Raw genomic sequence first — 16,997 nt, 5'->3', positions numbered from 1 at the left:
CTACTGGAGGACGAGGAGGACGAGGATGAGGAGGAGGTGGAGGAGGATTAGGATGAAGCATGTTCACAGCGGGGTGGCACCCAACGCAGCTCGGGCCCATCACTGGTGCGTGGCTTGGGGGAAACGCAGGACGATGACGATACGCCTCCCACAGAGGACAGCTTGTCCTTACCTCTAGGAAGCCTGGCACACATGAGCGACAACATTCTGCAGTGCCTGCGCAACAACAGCAGAGTTGCCCACATTTTAACGTGTGTGGACTACTGGGTTGCCACCCTGCTGGATCCCCGGTACAAAGACAATGTGCCCACCTTACTTCCTGCACTGGAGCGTGATAGGAAGATGCGCGAGTACAAGCGCACATTGGTAGACGCGCTACTGAGAGCATTCCCAAATGTCACAGGGGAACAAGTGGAAGCCCAAGGCGAAGGCAGAGGAGGAGCAAGAGGTCGCCAACGCAGCTGTGTCACGGCCAGCTCCTCTGAGGGTAGGGTTAGCATGGCAGAGATGTGGAAAAGTTTCTTCAACACGCCACAGCTAACTGCACCACCACCTGATACGGAACGTGTTAGCAGGAGGCAACATTTCACTAACATGGTGGAACAGTACGTGTGCACACCCCTCCACATACTGACTGATGGTTCGGCCCCATTCAACTTCTGGGTCTCCAAATTGTCCACGTGGCCAGAGCTAGCCTTTTATGCCTTGGAGGTGCTGGCCTGCCCGGCGGCCAGCGTTTTGTCTGAACGTGTATTCAGCACGGCAGGGGGCGTCATTACATACAAACGCAGCCGCCTGTCTACAGCCAATGTGGACAAGCTGACGTTCATAAAAATGAACCAGGCATGAATCCCACAGGACCTGTCCATCCCTTGTGCAGATTAGACATTAACTACCTCCCCTTAACCATATATTATTGTACTCCAGGGCACTTCCTCATTCAATCCTATTTTTATTTTCATTTTACCATTATATTGCGGGGCAACCCAAAGTTGAATGAACCTCTCCTCTGTCTGGGTGCCGAGGCCTAAAAATATCTGACAATGGCCTGTTCCAGTGTTGGGTGACTTGAAGCCTGATTCTCTGCTATGACATGAAGCCTGAATCTCTGCTATGACATGAAGCCTGATTCTGTGCTATGGGACCTCTCTCCTCTGTCTGGGTGCCGGGGCCTAAAAATATCTGACAGTGGCCTGTTCCAGTGTTGGGTGACATGAAGCCTGATTCTCTGCTATGACATGAAGCCTGATTCTCTGCTATGACATGAAGCCTGATTCTCTGCTATGGGACCACTCTCCTCTGTCGGGTGCCGGGCCTAAAAATATCTGACAGTGGCCTGTTCCAGTGGTGGGTGAAGTGAAGCCTGATTCTCTGCTATGACATGAAGCCTGATTCTCTGCAATGGGACCTCTCTCCTCTGTCTGGGTGCCGGGGCCTAAATATCTATGCCATGAAGCCTGATTCTCTGCTATGGGACCTCTCTCCTCTGTCTGGGTGTCGGGGCCTAAATATCTGACAATGGCCCGTTCAAGTGGTGGGTGACGTGAAGCCTGATTCTCTGCTATGACATGAAGCCTGATTCTCTGCTATGACATGAAGCCTGATTCTCTGCTATGGGACCTCTCTCCTCTGTCTGGGTGCCGGGGCCTAAATATCTGACAATGGCCTGTTCCGTTGGTGGGTGACGTGAAGCCTGATTCTCTACTATGACATGAAGCCTGATTCTCTGCTATGACATGAAGCCTGATTCTCTGCTATGACATGAAGCCTGATTCTCTGCTATGACAGAGAATCAGCCCTCTAGCCCTTTCCTGGGCTATTTTACAGCCTTTTTAGTGCCGAAAAGTTCGGGTCCCCATTGACTTAAATGGGGTTCGGGTTCGGGGCGAAGTTCGGGTCGAGTTCGGATCCCGAACCCGAACATTTCCGGGAAGTTCGGCCGAACTTCTGGAACCCAAACATCCAGGTGTTCGCTCAACTCTAGTCAGAACTATAACCCCCCAAAAAATGGATTCTGTCTGTGGAGCATCCGCCTTTACTCGGTCACCATTTGGTCAGTAATCCATCAGTATTGCTAATTCCAAATAAAACAGGAGTGGATCCAAAACAGAGATGACATGTGAATGGAATATTTGCATGTCTTCTGTGTTTTGTACCAACTCCTGCTTTTGGCTACCAAATCACGAGCCAATTCTGATGGGACCATACAGGCCTTACAGCCGCTACAGAGACAGGATCCGTTGTGAGTCTCATTTTTCCTTCCTTCTGACAGATCAGTAGAAGGGTCACATAAATGATGATGTCAGCCAGGCCGAAAGGCAAAAAAGTGGCCCAGTCATGAAGTGGGGAGGGTGGGAACAGCATGAGAAGTCCACAGAGTGGCCCTATGACATACAGTAGTGGTGAGGCGGAAGCAGCATGAGGAGTCCACAGATTGGCACAATGTTAGAGTGTGGAGGTGGCGGCAGCAGCAGCATCAGGAGGAGGTTACAGAGTGGCACAATGAGAGTGTGGAGGTGGCGGCAGCATCAGGAGGTCACAGAGTGGCAAGGTGACATAGTGTGGAGGTGGCAGCAGCATGATGATACAACAGCATGGCAAGGTGACATAGTGTGGAGGTGGCAGCAGCATAAGGAGACCACAGAGTAGCCCAATGACAGAGTCTGGAGGTTGCGGCAGCATTGAGGAGGCCACAGAGTGGCACAATGACAGTGTGGAGGTAGCAGCAGCGTCAGAAGACCACAGAGTGTCAAGGTGACATAGTGTGGAGGTGGAAGCAGCATCAGGAGACCACAGAATTGCAAGGTGACATAGTGTGGAGGTGGCAGCAGCATCAGGTGGGTGGCAATACCAGTACCTGCGGAAGATGGTGGGTGAAAGAAGGAGCACTTGGCATCAGATGTGTGGCATCAGGCGGGTGACAGCATCAGAGTAATAGCTGAGGCAGGTAGCCAGAAGAAACCTGTCTCTTTTGTCAAAGTGTTAGTGTTGCACCATGGATGATCTAGTCTGATGCATCAGGCATTGTTGGGAGAAAATCCTAGTTGATCCACGCCTGATTCATCTTGACAAAGACCAGTCTCTCCACATTTTGGGTGGACAGGCGAGTTCTTCTTGGGGTAACTATGGCCCCCGCCGCACTAAACACCCGCTCTGATGCCACACTACTGGCCGGGCAGGACAGCTTTTCCAGGGCAAATCCAGTTTGGCTGCCCAGTAGTCCAGCGGATCTTCAATGTGGGGTGGTGAAATGGTTTTCAAGTATGCCACCACCTGTTAGTTCAGGTCCTGCTCCAGGTCTAGCTGCTGCTGATGAGTGGTTTCTTTACTAGGCGGATGAAGAAAGCTGCTCATCAGCGACTCTATACTGAAGTTGCTGCTTATGGAGCTGTAACTGCTCCTACCCCCCCATCCTGCCACATCAGCCATGGCAGAGGAAAGTGAGCGCAGTGGGCCCCCCAGGTCAAACCTGCGAGAGGATGGACGATGGCAACTCACTACATAGGATGTCTCTATAGTAGGTCAGTTTCTCCTTCCTCTCAGTGGGTGTGAAAAAGGCCCCATATTGGACCAGTAATGAGGGTCTAACAAGGTGGAGAGCCAAAAGTAATCCCTCTGCTGAATGGTGACAACATAGGCTGATATGCATATCAGCGGTGTATGAGTGTCTGAAGTGGTCTTGATGAAGGGCTAAGATATAACAGCCCGAAACGCGTCACAGCATACTACTCTGCTTTTGATGTCTGTTTTTAAAGAAGTGGAATAAAGAAGCCTTTTATTGTGGAGACCTGGAATTCGTTTTCTTTTTTCATATTGCTCCAGACTGAGTCCAGGTCTGTACATCCGTGCTCTGCTTGGTGTGAGGTGAGAGCTGCAGCAATCTCTACATTTGTCTACCTATGAGTGTCTGAAGTGCATGCAAAGCTTCCTGGCCATTTTTAGGATGTCTTGTAGATGGGTGGAAGACTTCAGGAACAGCTTGACAACTAGATTGAATAGATGTGCCATGCAGGCTGCATGGCTCAGCCCTCCTTGATGCAGCGCCGACACCATGTTCTTCCTGTTGTCGATCACCATGGTTCAAATTTTGAGTTGTCGCGGAGAAAGCCATGACTCGATTTTTTGATGAAGGACATGGAGCAGTTCCTCCCTTGTGTGGTGACTCACCCAGGCAAACGAGGTGCAGAACAGCGTGACACCGCCATGCCCTGCACATGTGGTATGCCAGAGGGGCACTGTGAATTGTCCCTGCAGTGGAGGCTGAGGACCCGGTGGAGGATGAGGAGGCAGAGGCAGACATTGTCGTTGGACCAATGGCGTGACAACGTGGAGGGGAAAGCGGCGTCACCTGGCCAAGTTGCTGGTGTGGCTGTGCAGGAACCACATTCACCCAGTGGGCTATAAAGGACATGTATTGTCCCTGACCGTAGTTACAGCTCCACATGTTGGCGCAGCCATGCACTTTGGTAGACACCAACATGCTCAAGGACTGGCCCACCTTCTGTTCTACATACATGTGCAGGGCTGGTACTGCCTTTTTGGCAAAGAAATGACGGTTTGGGACTTTCCACCTTGGCTCGGCACAAGCCATCAGTTCTCTGAAAGGTGCAGAGTCCATCACTTGGAAATGGAGGGACTGCAGCACCAGCAACTTGGACAGGAGCACATTCAGCTTCCGCATACTGTTGTCTCTTGGCAATCGCTTCTGTAATCGATTGCTGATGGATTGACTGACGAGGAGTAGGAGAAGGACGAGGGGCAGGAGCATCAGGACCAGCAGATGATGAGAAGGACAGACAGCTCCCTCGGGCTGAGGTGGTGGAGCCTTGACTGCCTAAAACCGGGTGCATGCCAGTAGGTGATGCAGCGGTTGCTGCAGCAGGCTGGACCACTATATCAGAGCAACGGTTCTCCCAGGCCACTTTATGCTGACGCTGCATATGTTGACCCAGGGCCGTGGTGCTAACATTGGCACCCTGGCTATACTTCACCTTCTGCCCGCAGATTCTATATATGGCCATGTTCACCTTCTCTGGCAGCTTAACAAAAAACTGCCACACCGCTGAGTAGCTGATTTTACCCCCAACACTACGAACTGACTGACTGCTACCACCGCTGCTTCCGTGAACCCATGCACCACTACTTTCTGGGCAGGTAGGCTCCTGCGAAGCGGGTGGTCTACAACTGGAACGTTTAGCTACCGACCTCCCAATGCTGCCACCTTGCTGACTCCTGGCCACCCTAGCGACTTGTTGGCTCTGCCACTACCTCACGGGCAAGCTGCCACCCTCTTCTTCTGATGATGAAGCCCCTTCGTCATCTGGCTCCCAAGTGCGATCAGATACATCATCATCATCATCACGTTACTAATATCCTCCTCAACAGTCTCTGGGTCAGGAGCCTCACTGCTCGCAAAACCAGCTCCCACGACACTCTTCTCATCACTACTTGCCCGCCTAGTGGGGATAGCAGCGGATGTCTCCTCCACATGTTTGCTGGCCAGTATCTGCTGACTGTCCTCTAGTAGCTCGTCCTTGCGTCAACCCCCAAAAAGTCTGTAATTTTCTCACTTCACCACACCACTCACTTCCCCACTAATACACACCAAAAAGGGCTGTAATTTTGGTGTGCCATTAATACATGCAAAAAAGTGCTTTAGAACATATAACTGCACCGCTGAACTGCAAATATATTTTTATTTTGCCACTAATACATGCCACAAAAGGCTTTAAAACACAGACTGTTGGTAATACCATAAGAAAGGGGGGGGGGGGGGGGTAAACCCAATAATACTTCTGGCCCCTAATACCATCCCACAGTAACAAATGACACTGACAACTCGATCTTCTTTTTAACTCTTTTATTGTTGGGTGGTGATTGGCCACAGCTATTCATTAAAGCGGCAAAACCCTGGAACACCATAACCAAACAGGGCGGTCTGCCAGCCACTGGACTCCCAGTGGGCAGTTACGCCAATTTTTCTCCAACACCTCTCCGCTGTATTAACCTGCCGCTCGCAGTGACTTCATGAACTCGCCCAGGGCAGGCCCCTAACTGTATAAAAGAGCCCAATCAAATCCAACATGATAACCCATCAAACTAAAAAACCTCCATCCAACGCAGAAACCATAAGGGAGGGAGTGCCGCAGCGCTTCTGCTAAAGAGGAAGTGAAGAAGCGGAGCAGGGATTTATATTCCCTGCTTGCTTGCCCGCCTCTTCCCCCCGGCCACAGACGCATTAACCCCTGCTCTCCCTAACTACCCCTTCCATGCAACAACAGAGGCCAGGACGCACACCATAACAATAGGGATGGGAGGAAGGGGACCACCAGTCCCTGTTCACCCTCCCTAAACAGTCGAGTGCCCACCATAACTGCACCGCTGACCTGCAAATATATTTTTATTTTGCCACTAATACATGACAAAAATGGCTTTAGAACATATATCTGCACCGCTGAACGGCAAACATATTTTTGTTTTGACACTAATACATGACAAAAATGGCTTTACAACATAGAATGGCTTTAGAACAGATAAATGCACCGCTTACCTGCATATATATTTTTTATTTTTCCGCTAATATACGCCACAAAAGTCTTTAACCACTTCACGAACGCCCACGTTCTGGAACGTCCATACAGAGAGGGCAGCTGCACGCTAATGGTTCAGCTGTCGAGCAGGGGGACTGCTGTCAGTGACAGCAGGGAAACCTAGAGAAAAGGCAGGGGCTGTTCCTCGGTGTCCCTGCCTTCTAGATCGCTGTATACACAGCACTCAACGAGCGATGTGTATACAGATCAGGAAGCGCTATGCGCTTCCTGTCCGAACCCGGTGGTCATGTGACTGCCGTGGCCGGGAGAGTACAGGAGCTGTCAGGTCTTCCAAAGACCTCGATCAGCCCTGCACTAAGGCTGTACAGCACAGTATCATGCTGTACAGCCTCTCTGGAAGGTGTATTTCCCCTGTATGTGGGGCTACTATATCAGCCCCAGTTAAAGGAGAAATTAATAGTGGGAAAAAAAAAAGTGAAGTTAAATGTCCCCCCAGAGGTTTTGTATGATCTTATGGGGGGACGCAAAGTATAAAAAATAAAAATAAAAATAAAGTGTACCATAAAAAAAATTTAAAAAGTTTTCACATATATATAAAAAAAAAAATCTCCAATTAAGTAATAAAAAAATAAAAAAATCTATAGAAAAAAATTTAATAAATAGACATATTTGGTATTGCTGCGTCCGTAATGGCTGGCTCTATAAATATATTACATGATCCACCCCGTCCGATAAACACCATTAAAAAAAAATGTGTAAAAAAGGGGTCACTTTTTTGGAGTTTCTACTGTAAGGGTGCATTAGTGGGGCTTCAAATGGGACATGGTATCTAAAAACTAGTCCAGTAAAATCTGCCTTCCAAAAACCATATGGCAGTCCTTTTCTTCTGTGCCCTGCCGTGTGCCGTTTACGATCACATGTGGGGTGTTTATGTAAACTGCAGAATCACGGTAATAAATATTAAGTTTTGTTTGGCTGTTAAACCATGATGTGTTAAAGAAAAAAACTGGATTAAAATGGAAAATTTGCCAAAAAAGTGAAATTTAGCAATTTCATCTCCATTTTCCTTTAATTCTTGTGGAACACCTAAAGGGTTAACAAAGTTTGTAAAATCAGTTTTGAGTAACTTGAGGGGTGTAGTTTCTACAATGGGGTCATTTATGGGGGGTTTCCACTATGTAAGCCCCACAAAGTGACTTCAGAACTGAACTGGTCCTTAAAAAAGTAGACTTTGGAAATGTTCTTAAAATTTTCAGAAATTGCTTTAAAAATTTTAAACCTTCTAACGTCCTAAAAACATAAATTACCAAAATGATGTCCACATAAAGTAAATATATGGGGAATGGTAATTAATGAATATTTTATGAGGCATCACTATCTGTGTTAAAAGCAGAGAGATTCAAATTTAGAAAAATTAGATTTTATTCAAATTTTAATTAACTTTTTTTTTTTATAAATAAAGGTAAAACATATTGACTCAAATTTACCATTAACATGAAGTACAATGAGAAAAATATGGAAAATTTCAGCCCGCACAACCCCTAGCAGGTGCAGATTGCTATGGCGAAATGGAAATATAAATGTAAAAACACAAAAATGCAATCGCACACTGCAACCAGCACTCTGCCTTGCCTTTATGCTGGATGTTGAATAAGGCATTGGTGTACATTTTGGCCAAAGCGTAATAAGCCACTCACCGCGTCAAGGTTGCCTTCATGAGTGGTCCCTAACACTAGTTCCTACCTTTTTATGGGCCATGACAGCCACATAAAGTCCAGGGAGCGCAGGTACAGCATGCATGCCAAGCACAATCTGCTTTTAACCCCGTCCGGTGCCATTACAGCTTTCATCGGATCCAGGGATGCAAGTACTCACATGCATGCTGAGCCCACTTTATACTTCTCCTGGAACCTAATGGTTACTGGTAGGTGCTGTATAAGCAGACTCAGTTTTATACTGACTTTAAAACCAGCCTCCAGGGGGCAGATTCTGGACAGGTGTGCTTGACTGCTTGGAGATCGCCACGCCTCCAATACGTACTACAAAGAGAAAAATATGGAAAATTTCAGCCCGCACAACCCCTAGCAGGTGCAGATTGCTATGGCGAAATGGAAATATAAATGTAAAAACACAAAAATGCAATCGCACACTGCAACCAGCACTCTGCCTTGCCTTTATGCTGGATGTTGAATAAGGCATTGGTGTACATTTTGGCCAAAGCGTAATAAGCCACTCACCGCGTCAAGGTTGCCTTCATGAGTGGTCCCTAACACTAGTTCCTACCTTTTTATGGGCCATGACAGCCACATAAAGTCCAGGGAGCGCAGGTACAGCATGCATGCCAAGCACAATCTGCTTTTAACCCCGTCCGGTGCCATTACAGCTTTCATCGGATCCAGGGATGCAAGTACTCACATGCATGCTGAGCCCACTTTATACTTCTCCTGGAACCTAATGGTTACTGGTAGGTGCTGTATAAGCAGACTCAGTTTTATACTGACTTTAAAACCAGCCTCCAGGGGGCAGATTCTGGACAGGTGTGCTTGACTGCTTGGAGATCGCCACGCCTCCAATACGTACTACAAAGAGAAAAATATGGAAAATTTCAGCCCGCACAACCCCTAGCAGGTGCAGATTGCTATGGCGAAATGGAAATATAAATGTAAAAACACAAAAATGCAATCGCACACTGCAACCAGCACTCTGCCTTGCCTTTATGCTGGATGTTGAATAAGGCATTGGTGTACATTTTGGCCAAAGCGTAATAAGCCACTCACCGCGTCAAGGTTGCCTTCATGAGTGGTCCCTAACACTAGTTCCTACCTTTTTATGGGCCATGACAGCCACATAAAGTCCAGGGAGCGCAGGTACAGCATGCATGCCAAGCACAATCTGCTTTTAACCCCGTCCGGTGCCATTACAGCTTTCATCGGATCCAGGGATGCAAGTACTCACATGCATGCTGAGCCCACTTTATACTTCTCCTGGAACCAGAATCTGCCCCCTGGAGGCTGGTTTTAAAGTCAGTATAAAACTGAGTCTGCTTATACAGCACCTACCAGTAACCATTAGGTTCCAGGAGAAGTATAAAGTGGGCTCAGCATGCATGTGAGTACTTGCATCCCTGGATCCGATGAAAGCTGTAATGGCACCGGACGGGGTTAAAAGCAGATTGTGCTTGGCATGCATGCTGTACCTGCGCTCCCTGGACTTTATGTGGCTGTCATGGCCCATAAAAAGGTAGGAACTAGTGTTAGGGACCACTCATGAAGGCAACCTTGACGCGGTGAGTGGCTTATTACGCTTTGGCCAAAATGTACACCAATGCCTTATTCAACATCCAGCATAAAGGCAAGGCAGAGTGCTGGTTGCAGTGTGCGATTGCATTTTTGTGTTTTTACATTTATATTTCCATTTCGCCATAGCAATCTGCACCTGCTAGGGGTTGTGCGGGCTGAAATTTTCCATATTTTTCTCTTTGTAGTACGTATTGGAGGCGTGGCGATCTCCAAGCAGTCAAGCACACCTGTCCAGAATCTGCCCCCTGGAGGCTGGTTTTAAAGTCAGTATAAAACTGAGTCTGCTTATACAGCACCTACCAGTAACCATTAGGTTCCAGGAGAAGTATAAAGTGGGCTCAGCATGCATGTGAGTACTTGCATCCCTGGATCCGATGAAAGCTGTAATGGCACCGGACGGGGTTAAAAGCAGATTGTGCTTGGCATGCATGCTGTACCTGCGCTCCCTGGACTTTATGTGGCTGTCATGGCCCATAAAAAGGTAGGAACTAGTGTTAGGGACCACTCATGAAGGCAACCTTGACGCGGTGAGTGGCTTATTACGCTTTGGCCAAAATGTACACCAATGCCTTATTCAACATCCAGCATAAAGGCAAGGCAGAGTGCTGGTTGCAGTGTGCGATTGCATTTTTGTGTTTTTACATTTATATTTCCATTTCGCCATAGCAATCTGCACCTGCTAGGGGTTGTGCGGGCTGAAATTTTCCATATTTTTCTCTTTGTAGTACGTATTGGAGGCGTGGCGATCTCCAAGCAGTCAAGCACACCTGTCCAGAATCTGCCCCCTGGAGGCTGGTTTTAAAGTCAGTATAAAACTGAGTCTGCTTATACAGCACCTACCAGTAACCATTAGGTTCCAGGAGAAGTATAAAGTGGGCTCAGCATGCATGTGAGTACTTGCATCCCTGGATCCGATGAAAGCTGTAATGGCACCGGACGGGGTTAAAAGCAGATTGTGCTTGGCATGCATGCTGTACCTGCGCTCCCTGGACTTTATGTGGCTGTCATGGCCCATAAAAAGGTAGGAACTAGTGTTAGGGACCACTCATGAAGGCAACCTTGACGCGGTGAGTGGCTTATTACGCTTTGGCCAAAATGTACACCAATGCCTTATTCAACATCCAGCATAAAGGCAAGGCAGAGTGCTGGTTGCAGTGTGCGATTGCATTCTTGTGTTTTTACATGAAGTACAATGTGTCACAAGAAAACAAACTCTGAATGGCTTGGAAAAGTAAAAGTGTTCCAAAGTTATTACCATATAAAGTGACACATGTCAGATTTGCTAATTTAGGCCTGATCAGGAAGCGGGTAAATGGCCTGGTCTGAAATTGGTTAAAACATATAACTGCACCGCTGACCGGCAAATATTTTTTTTCTTTTACCGCTAATACACGCCACAAAAGGCTTTAAAACATATAACTGCTCCGCTAACCAGCAAATATATTTTTGTTTTGCCACTAATACACGACAAAAATGGCTTTAAAACATATACCCTCCCTTGACTTTTTTTGTATTTTGGTGCCTCACAATCTGGAATTAACGTGGATTGTTTGAGGATTTGCAGCGTTTAATTTACAGAACATGCCCACAACTTAGAAGATGTTTTTTTTGTGAAGCAAACAACAAATAAGACAAAATAACAGAAAAAGTCAATGTGCATAACTATTCACCCCCCTAAAGTCAAGGGCTTGCCACATCTTACCACTGGAATTTTTGCCCATTACTCCTTGCAAAACTGCTCCAGCTCCTTCAAGTTGGATGGTTTGCGCTTGTGAACAGCAATCTTTAATTCTGACCACAGATTTTCTATTGGATTAAGATCTGGCCTTTGACTAGGCCATTCCAACGCATTTACATGTTTCCCCTTAAACCACTCAAGTGTTGCTTTAGCAGTGTGTTTAGGGTCATTGTCCTGCTGAAAGGTGAACCTCCGTCCTAGCCTCAAATCACGCACAGAGTGGTACAGGTTTTGCTCAAGAATATCCCTGTATTTAGCACCATCCATCTTTCCCTCAACTCTGACCAGTTTCTCAGTCCTGGCTGCTGAAAAACATCCCCCCAGCATGATGCTGCCACCACCATGTTTCACTGTGGGGATGGTGTTCTTTGGGTGATGTGTTGTGTTGTGTTTGCGCCAGACATAGCGTTTTCTTTGATGGCTGAAAAGTTCAATTTTAGTCTCATCAGACCACAGCACCTTCCTCAATACATTTTGGGAGTCTCCCAAATGCCTTTTCGCAAACATACAATGTTTTTAGCTGAAAGTAATGGCTTTCTTCTGGCCACTCTGCCATAAAGCCCAATTCTATGGAGCTTAGGGCTTATTGTCGTCCTATGTACAGATTCTCCAGTCTCTGCTGTGGAACTCTGCATCCCCTCCAGGGTTACTTTAGGTCTCTGTGCTGAATCTCTGATTAATGCCCGCCTTGCCTTGTCCGTGAGTTTTGGTGGGCTGCCGTCTCTTGGCAGGTTTGCTGTTGTGCCATGTATTTCCATTTGGTTATGATAGATGTGATGGTGCTCCTGGGGATCATCAAAGATTTGGATATTTTTTTATAACCTAACCCTGACTTCTCAACAACATTGTCCCTTACTTGTTTGGAGAGTTCCTTTGTCTTCATGACAGTGTTTGCTTAGTGATGCCTCTTGCTTAGGTGTTGCAAGGTGTGTGTATGTAATGACAGATCATGTGACACTTAGATTGCACACAGGTGGACATAATTTCACTCATTATGTGACTTCTGAAGGTAATTGGTTGCACCAGAGCTTTTTGTGGGCTTCCAAACAAAGGGGGTGAATATATTATTATCAATTCACTTAACCAACTTAGACTATTGTGTTCTGATCCATCACATAAAATTCAAATTAACAAAACATTGAACTTAACGCTGTAATGTACCAAAATATGAAAAAAGTCAAGGGGGGTGAATACTTTTGCAAGGCTCTGTAACTGCACCGCTGACCGGCAAATATATTTTTCTTTTCCAACTAATATATGACAAAAAGGGCTGTAATTTTAGCACTTCACCACACCACGGCTAAGCCTTTTTTTCCCCCACTAATCCAAACCAAAAAATGCTTTAGAACATATAACTGCAGCACAAGGGGAAATAAGATATACAGGTCCTTCTAAAAAAATTAGCATATTGTGATAAAGTTCATTATTTTCTGTAATGTACTGATAAACATTAGACTTTCATATATTTTAGATGCATTACACACCAACTGAAGTAGTTCAAGCCTTTTATTGTTTTAATATTGATGATTTTGGCATACAGCTCATGAAAACCCAAAATTCCTATCTCAAAAAATTAGCATATCATGAAAAGGTTCTCTAAACGAGCTATTATCCTAATCATCTGAATCAACTAATTAACTCTAAACACCTGCAAAATATTCCTGAGGCTTTTAAAAACTCCCAGCCTGGTTCATTACTCAAAACCGCAATCATGGGTAAGACTGCCGACCTGACTGCTGTCCAGAAGGCCATCATTGACACCCTCAAGCAAGAGGGTAAGACACAGAAAGAAATTTCTGAACGAATAGGCTGTTCCCAGAGTGCTGTATCAAGGCACCTCAGTGGGAAGTCTGTGGGAAGGAAAAAGTGTGGCAGAAAACGCTGCACAACGAGAAGAGGTGACCGGACCTGAGGAAGATTGTGGAGAAGGACCGATTCCAGACCTTGGGGGACCTGCGGAAGCAGTGGACTGAGTCTGGAGTAGAAACATCCAGAGCCACCGTGTACAGGCGTGTGCAAGAAATGGGCTACAGGTGCCGCATTCCCCAGGTCAAGCCACTTTTGAACCAGAAACAGCGGCAGAAGCGCCTGACCTGGGCTACAGAGAAGCAGCACTGGACTGTTGCATGTCATTCGGAAATTAAGGTGCCAGAGTCTGGAGGAAGACTGGGGAGAGGGAAATGCCAAAATGCCTGAAGTCCAGTGTCAAGTACCCACAGTCAGTGATGGTCTGGGGTGCCATGTCAGCTGCTGGTGTTGGTCCACTGTGTTTTATCAAGGGCAGGGTCAATGCAGCTAGCTATCAGGAGATTTTGGAGCACTTCATGCTTCCATCTGCTGAAAAGCTTTATGGAGATGAAGATGTCATTTTTCAGCACGACCTGGCACCTGCTCACAGTGCCAAAACCACTGGTAAATGGTTTACTGACCATGGTATTACTGTGCTCAATTGGCCTGCCAACTCTCCTGACCTGAACCCCATAGAGAATCTGTGGGATATTGGGAAGAGAAAGTTGAGAGACGCAAGACCCAACACTCTGGATGAGCTTAAGGCCGCTATCGAAGCATCCTGGGCCTCCATAACACCTCAGCAGTGCCACAGGCTGATTGCCTCCATGCCACGCCGCATTGAAGCAGTCATTTCTGCAAAAGGATTCCCGACCAAGTATTGAGTGCATAACTGAACATAATTATTTGAAGGTTTACTTTTTTTGTATTAAAAACACTTTTCTTAAATTGGTCGGATGAAATATGCAAATTTTTTGAGATAGGAAATTTTGGTTTTCATGAGCTGTATGCCAAAATCATCAATATTAAAACAATAAAAGGCTTGAACTACTTCAGTTGTGTTTAATGAATCTAAAATATATGAAAGTCTAATGTTTATCAGTACATTACAGAAAATAATGAACTTTATCACAATATGCTAATTTTTTTAGAAGGACCTGTATAAATATTTTCTTGTAATAAACCCTGTTAGAGGCTGTATGAAACAGCACTTGCACCGTAATAAGAACGGTTTGTTGGAATTACAGAGCTGTATAATGGCAATTTGGATCCCCAGTCAGTGCAGCAAGATGTGATAGGATTGTTCCTATTACCCAGGCTCTAACCTCCCCTACTGAACCCTGTTCAACGTAAATGCTGTGGAATGATTCCTCCCTATCCTTTCCCTACACCTTGAATAATCTTGCCCTGCACTTGTAAATCGTTTTTTTTAGCACAAATAAAAAAAAATATAACACTGTCCCTAGCGCCAGCAGACATTTCTCCATGTACAAAGTACACTGGTAAATGGCGGAATCTAAGATGGCTGATGCTATTTATAGGACTGTGACATCACAGGGCTGTCTGGCTGCTGATTGGCTGCATAAATGGCATTATGGGTGATCTCGCCTTCCCAGATTTCCTTTCTCAATGTCGTCACACTTGCAACAGCCATTTTAGGCAAAAATTTGATTCGTTACCACGAAACGCTAAGAAATTTGGTTTCAGTGCGAATTGAATTTTTCCTGAAATTCGGATCGAATTCCACTTCGACAACTTCGATTCGCTCATCTCTAGTTATAGCAAAATCTCCCAGAGTCTCTCATCATCTCCCATCTAGACTACTGCAGCATCCATCTCATTGACCTCCTAACACTCTTGTCCCTCTCTACGCTATCCTCATCTTTGATGAACATTTGATCCACCTCTTATCTTGGTGCCCCTCTGCCAATCCCTTCAGTAGCTTCCCATTGCCCAGCAAATTAAGTTCAAATTCACATGCTTTCCTCTTCATACATCTCTGATCTAATATCTTGATATGACCCCACACATAATCTCTAGATATCATTCTTTTTTAGCCTCATCTGCTTCTCACACAATCACCTCTATGATTTCTCCTGTGCATCGCTCATTCTCTGTAGCTCGCAATCCCATCACATCAGACTCTCACCTCCAACAATTTAAAAAACAACATGAAAGCCAACTTCAGGAAAGCCTACAACCTACAATAACTCTTTGGCGACTTCACATCCTACCCTACAGTTGGTGCATGAAAAGAGGAGACCCTTCAATTTGAAATGCCACTTTTGATGGACAAAACTATCTAGCCATATTTATGGTTTTTAGAATGTACTCACCAGCAGAGAATGGCAAGAAGGCATCTTTCTTCACAAAATTTCCCTTGGAGTCAAGAAAATTCTCTGGATAAAACTCATAAGGTTTCTCAAACTGTGTACTGTCTTTCAAAACTGAGGTCAATAATGAGATTATATATGTCCCCTGGGGTAAAAAAATAGAATTATTAAATTACATATATGCATTAATTCAAAACAAGTCTGTGTTAATTTGAAACAAAGGTTTAGTTTTAATTAATAAAAAGATGCATCAAAGCTACATTTGTTATTGAACTGTAAATTTTCTTCACATCAAAACTTTAAAGGGTTAACTTGCATTGACTTATACTGTTTAATACTGTGTACATTTTATATGTATGTTGTGATATATGTCCTGTTCGTGTGCATTGTGTTTGCTTAGCACTGTGGAAAGGGTTAATCAATACTGAGAGACTTTTGAGACTTTCTAGCTAATAATGAGAAGCTGGTAATTTTCCAGAGCTACCATAATAGTTAACGAAGAGCATGTTTTGAAAGGAAAAGGCCAGACTTGTTTACCACCAAAGTTAGACAGACTGACCTTTTGGATGTCTGCTTTACCTATGTAATTGTCTTTTTCTGAAAAAAAAAACTGCTGTGTCATTGCTATTGAGTATTATTGAAGCTCTAATGCAAGTCTATGAGAGATGGGAGTTGTAACATTGTATTTGTTTGTGCTGAGTTTCCACTCTATCCCTCCCACTAGCCAGAAACGGTATATAAGGAGAGCAGTCAGAGCTCTTAGTGTTCTGCAGTTAGGGATCATTGCTTAAAAGAAAAGACTCTGCCAGACTTTTTGAGTGACTAGAAGAAGACGCTGAGATGAGGATACTATGCTATAGACCAGGGGTGGCCAACCCTCGGCTTGCAAGCCGCATGCGGCTTCTCGCACCTTCACTTGCGGCTCTCAGAGGAGTGCGCTCTTCTCTACATATGTGGCTCGCAGGGGAGCGGGCCAGGGGTGTTGTTGGTATCAAAATATTAGCAGCACAGGGGAGGAGAAATAAGAAAGCAGTCCCCCCTCCCCCCTGTGCTGCTGCCTCTGCCACCAATGAGAATGCAGAGCGGAAGAGGAGGGGAGGGGCTGTGGCCACTGCCACCAATGAAGTTAACTCACTCATTTATTCAAATACAGGAGGCGGGTGCTGGCTGTAGAATCATATAGCCCGCACCCGACCTCTATGAGAGGTAGCTGAGAGCCGCGGCGGTTAACCCCTTAGGTGCCGCACATGAGGGGTTAACTGCCGGGGATCGCAGCGCCATCATAGAG

The 16,997-nt window shown here is 45.7% G+C and overlaps 1 protein-coding gene across 2 annotated transcripts in view; it reads right to left on the bottom strand.

Moving 5' to 3' along the window:
• The window catches only part of LOC122935953 (cytochrome P450 2K6-like), a 213,291-nt gene that overhangs the window by 8,043 nt on the left and 188,251 nt on the right, over nucleotides 1-16,997 (bottom strand). For both annotated transcript variants that reach the window (XM_044291918.1, XM_044291919.1), the window contains one exon: nucleotides 15,713-15,854. In XM_044291918.1, coding sequence (XP_044147853.1) covers nucleotides 15,713-15,854 — 142 coding nt within the window. The remainder of the gene's footprint in view (nucleotides 1-15,712; nucleotides 15,855-16,997) is intronic.

This window comes from Bufo gargarizans, chromosome 4 (assembly GCF_014858855.1).
Source record: "Bufo gargarizans isolate SCDJY-AF-19 chromosome 4, ASM1485885v1, whole genome shotgun sequence".
In the NCBI taxonomy this organism is placed as follows: Eukaryota; Metazoa; Chordata; class Amphibia; order Anura; family Bufonidae; genus Bufo; species Bufo gargarizans.
The sequence above is the reverse complement of the archived record's forward strand: the minus strand, read 5'-3'. Positions and strand labels throughout refer to the sequence as shown.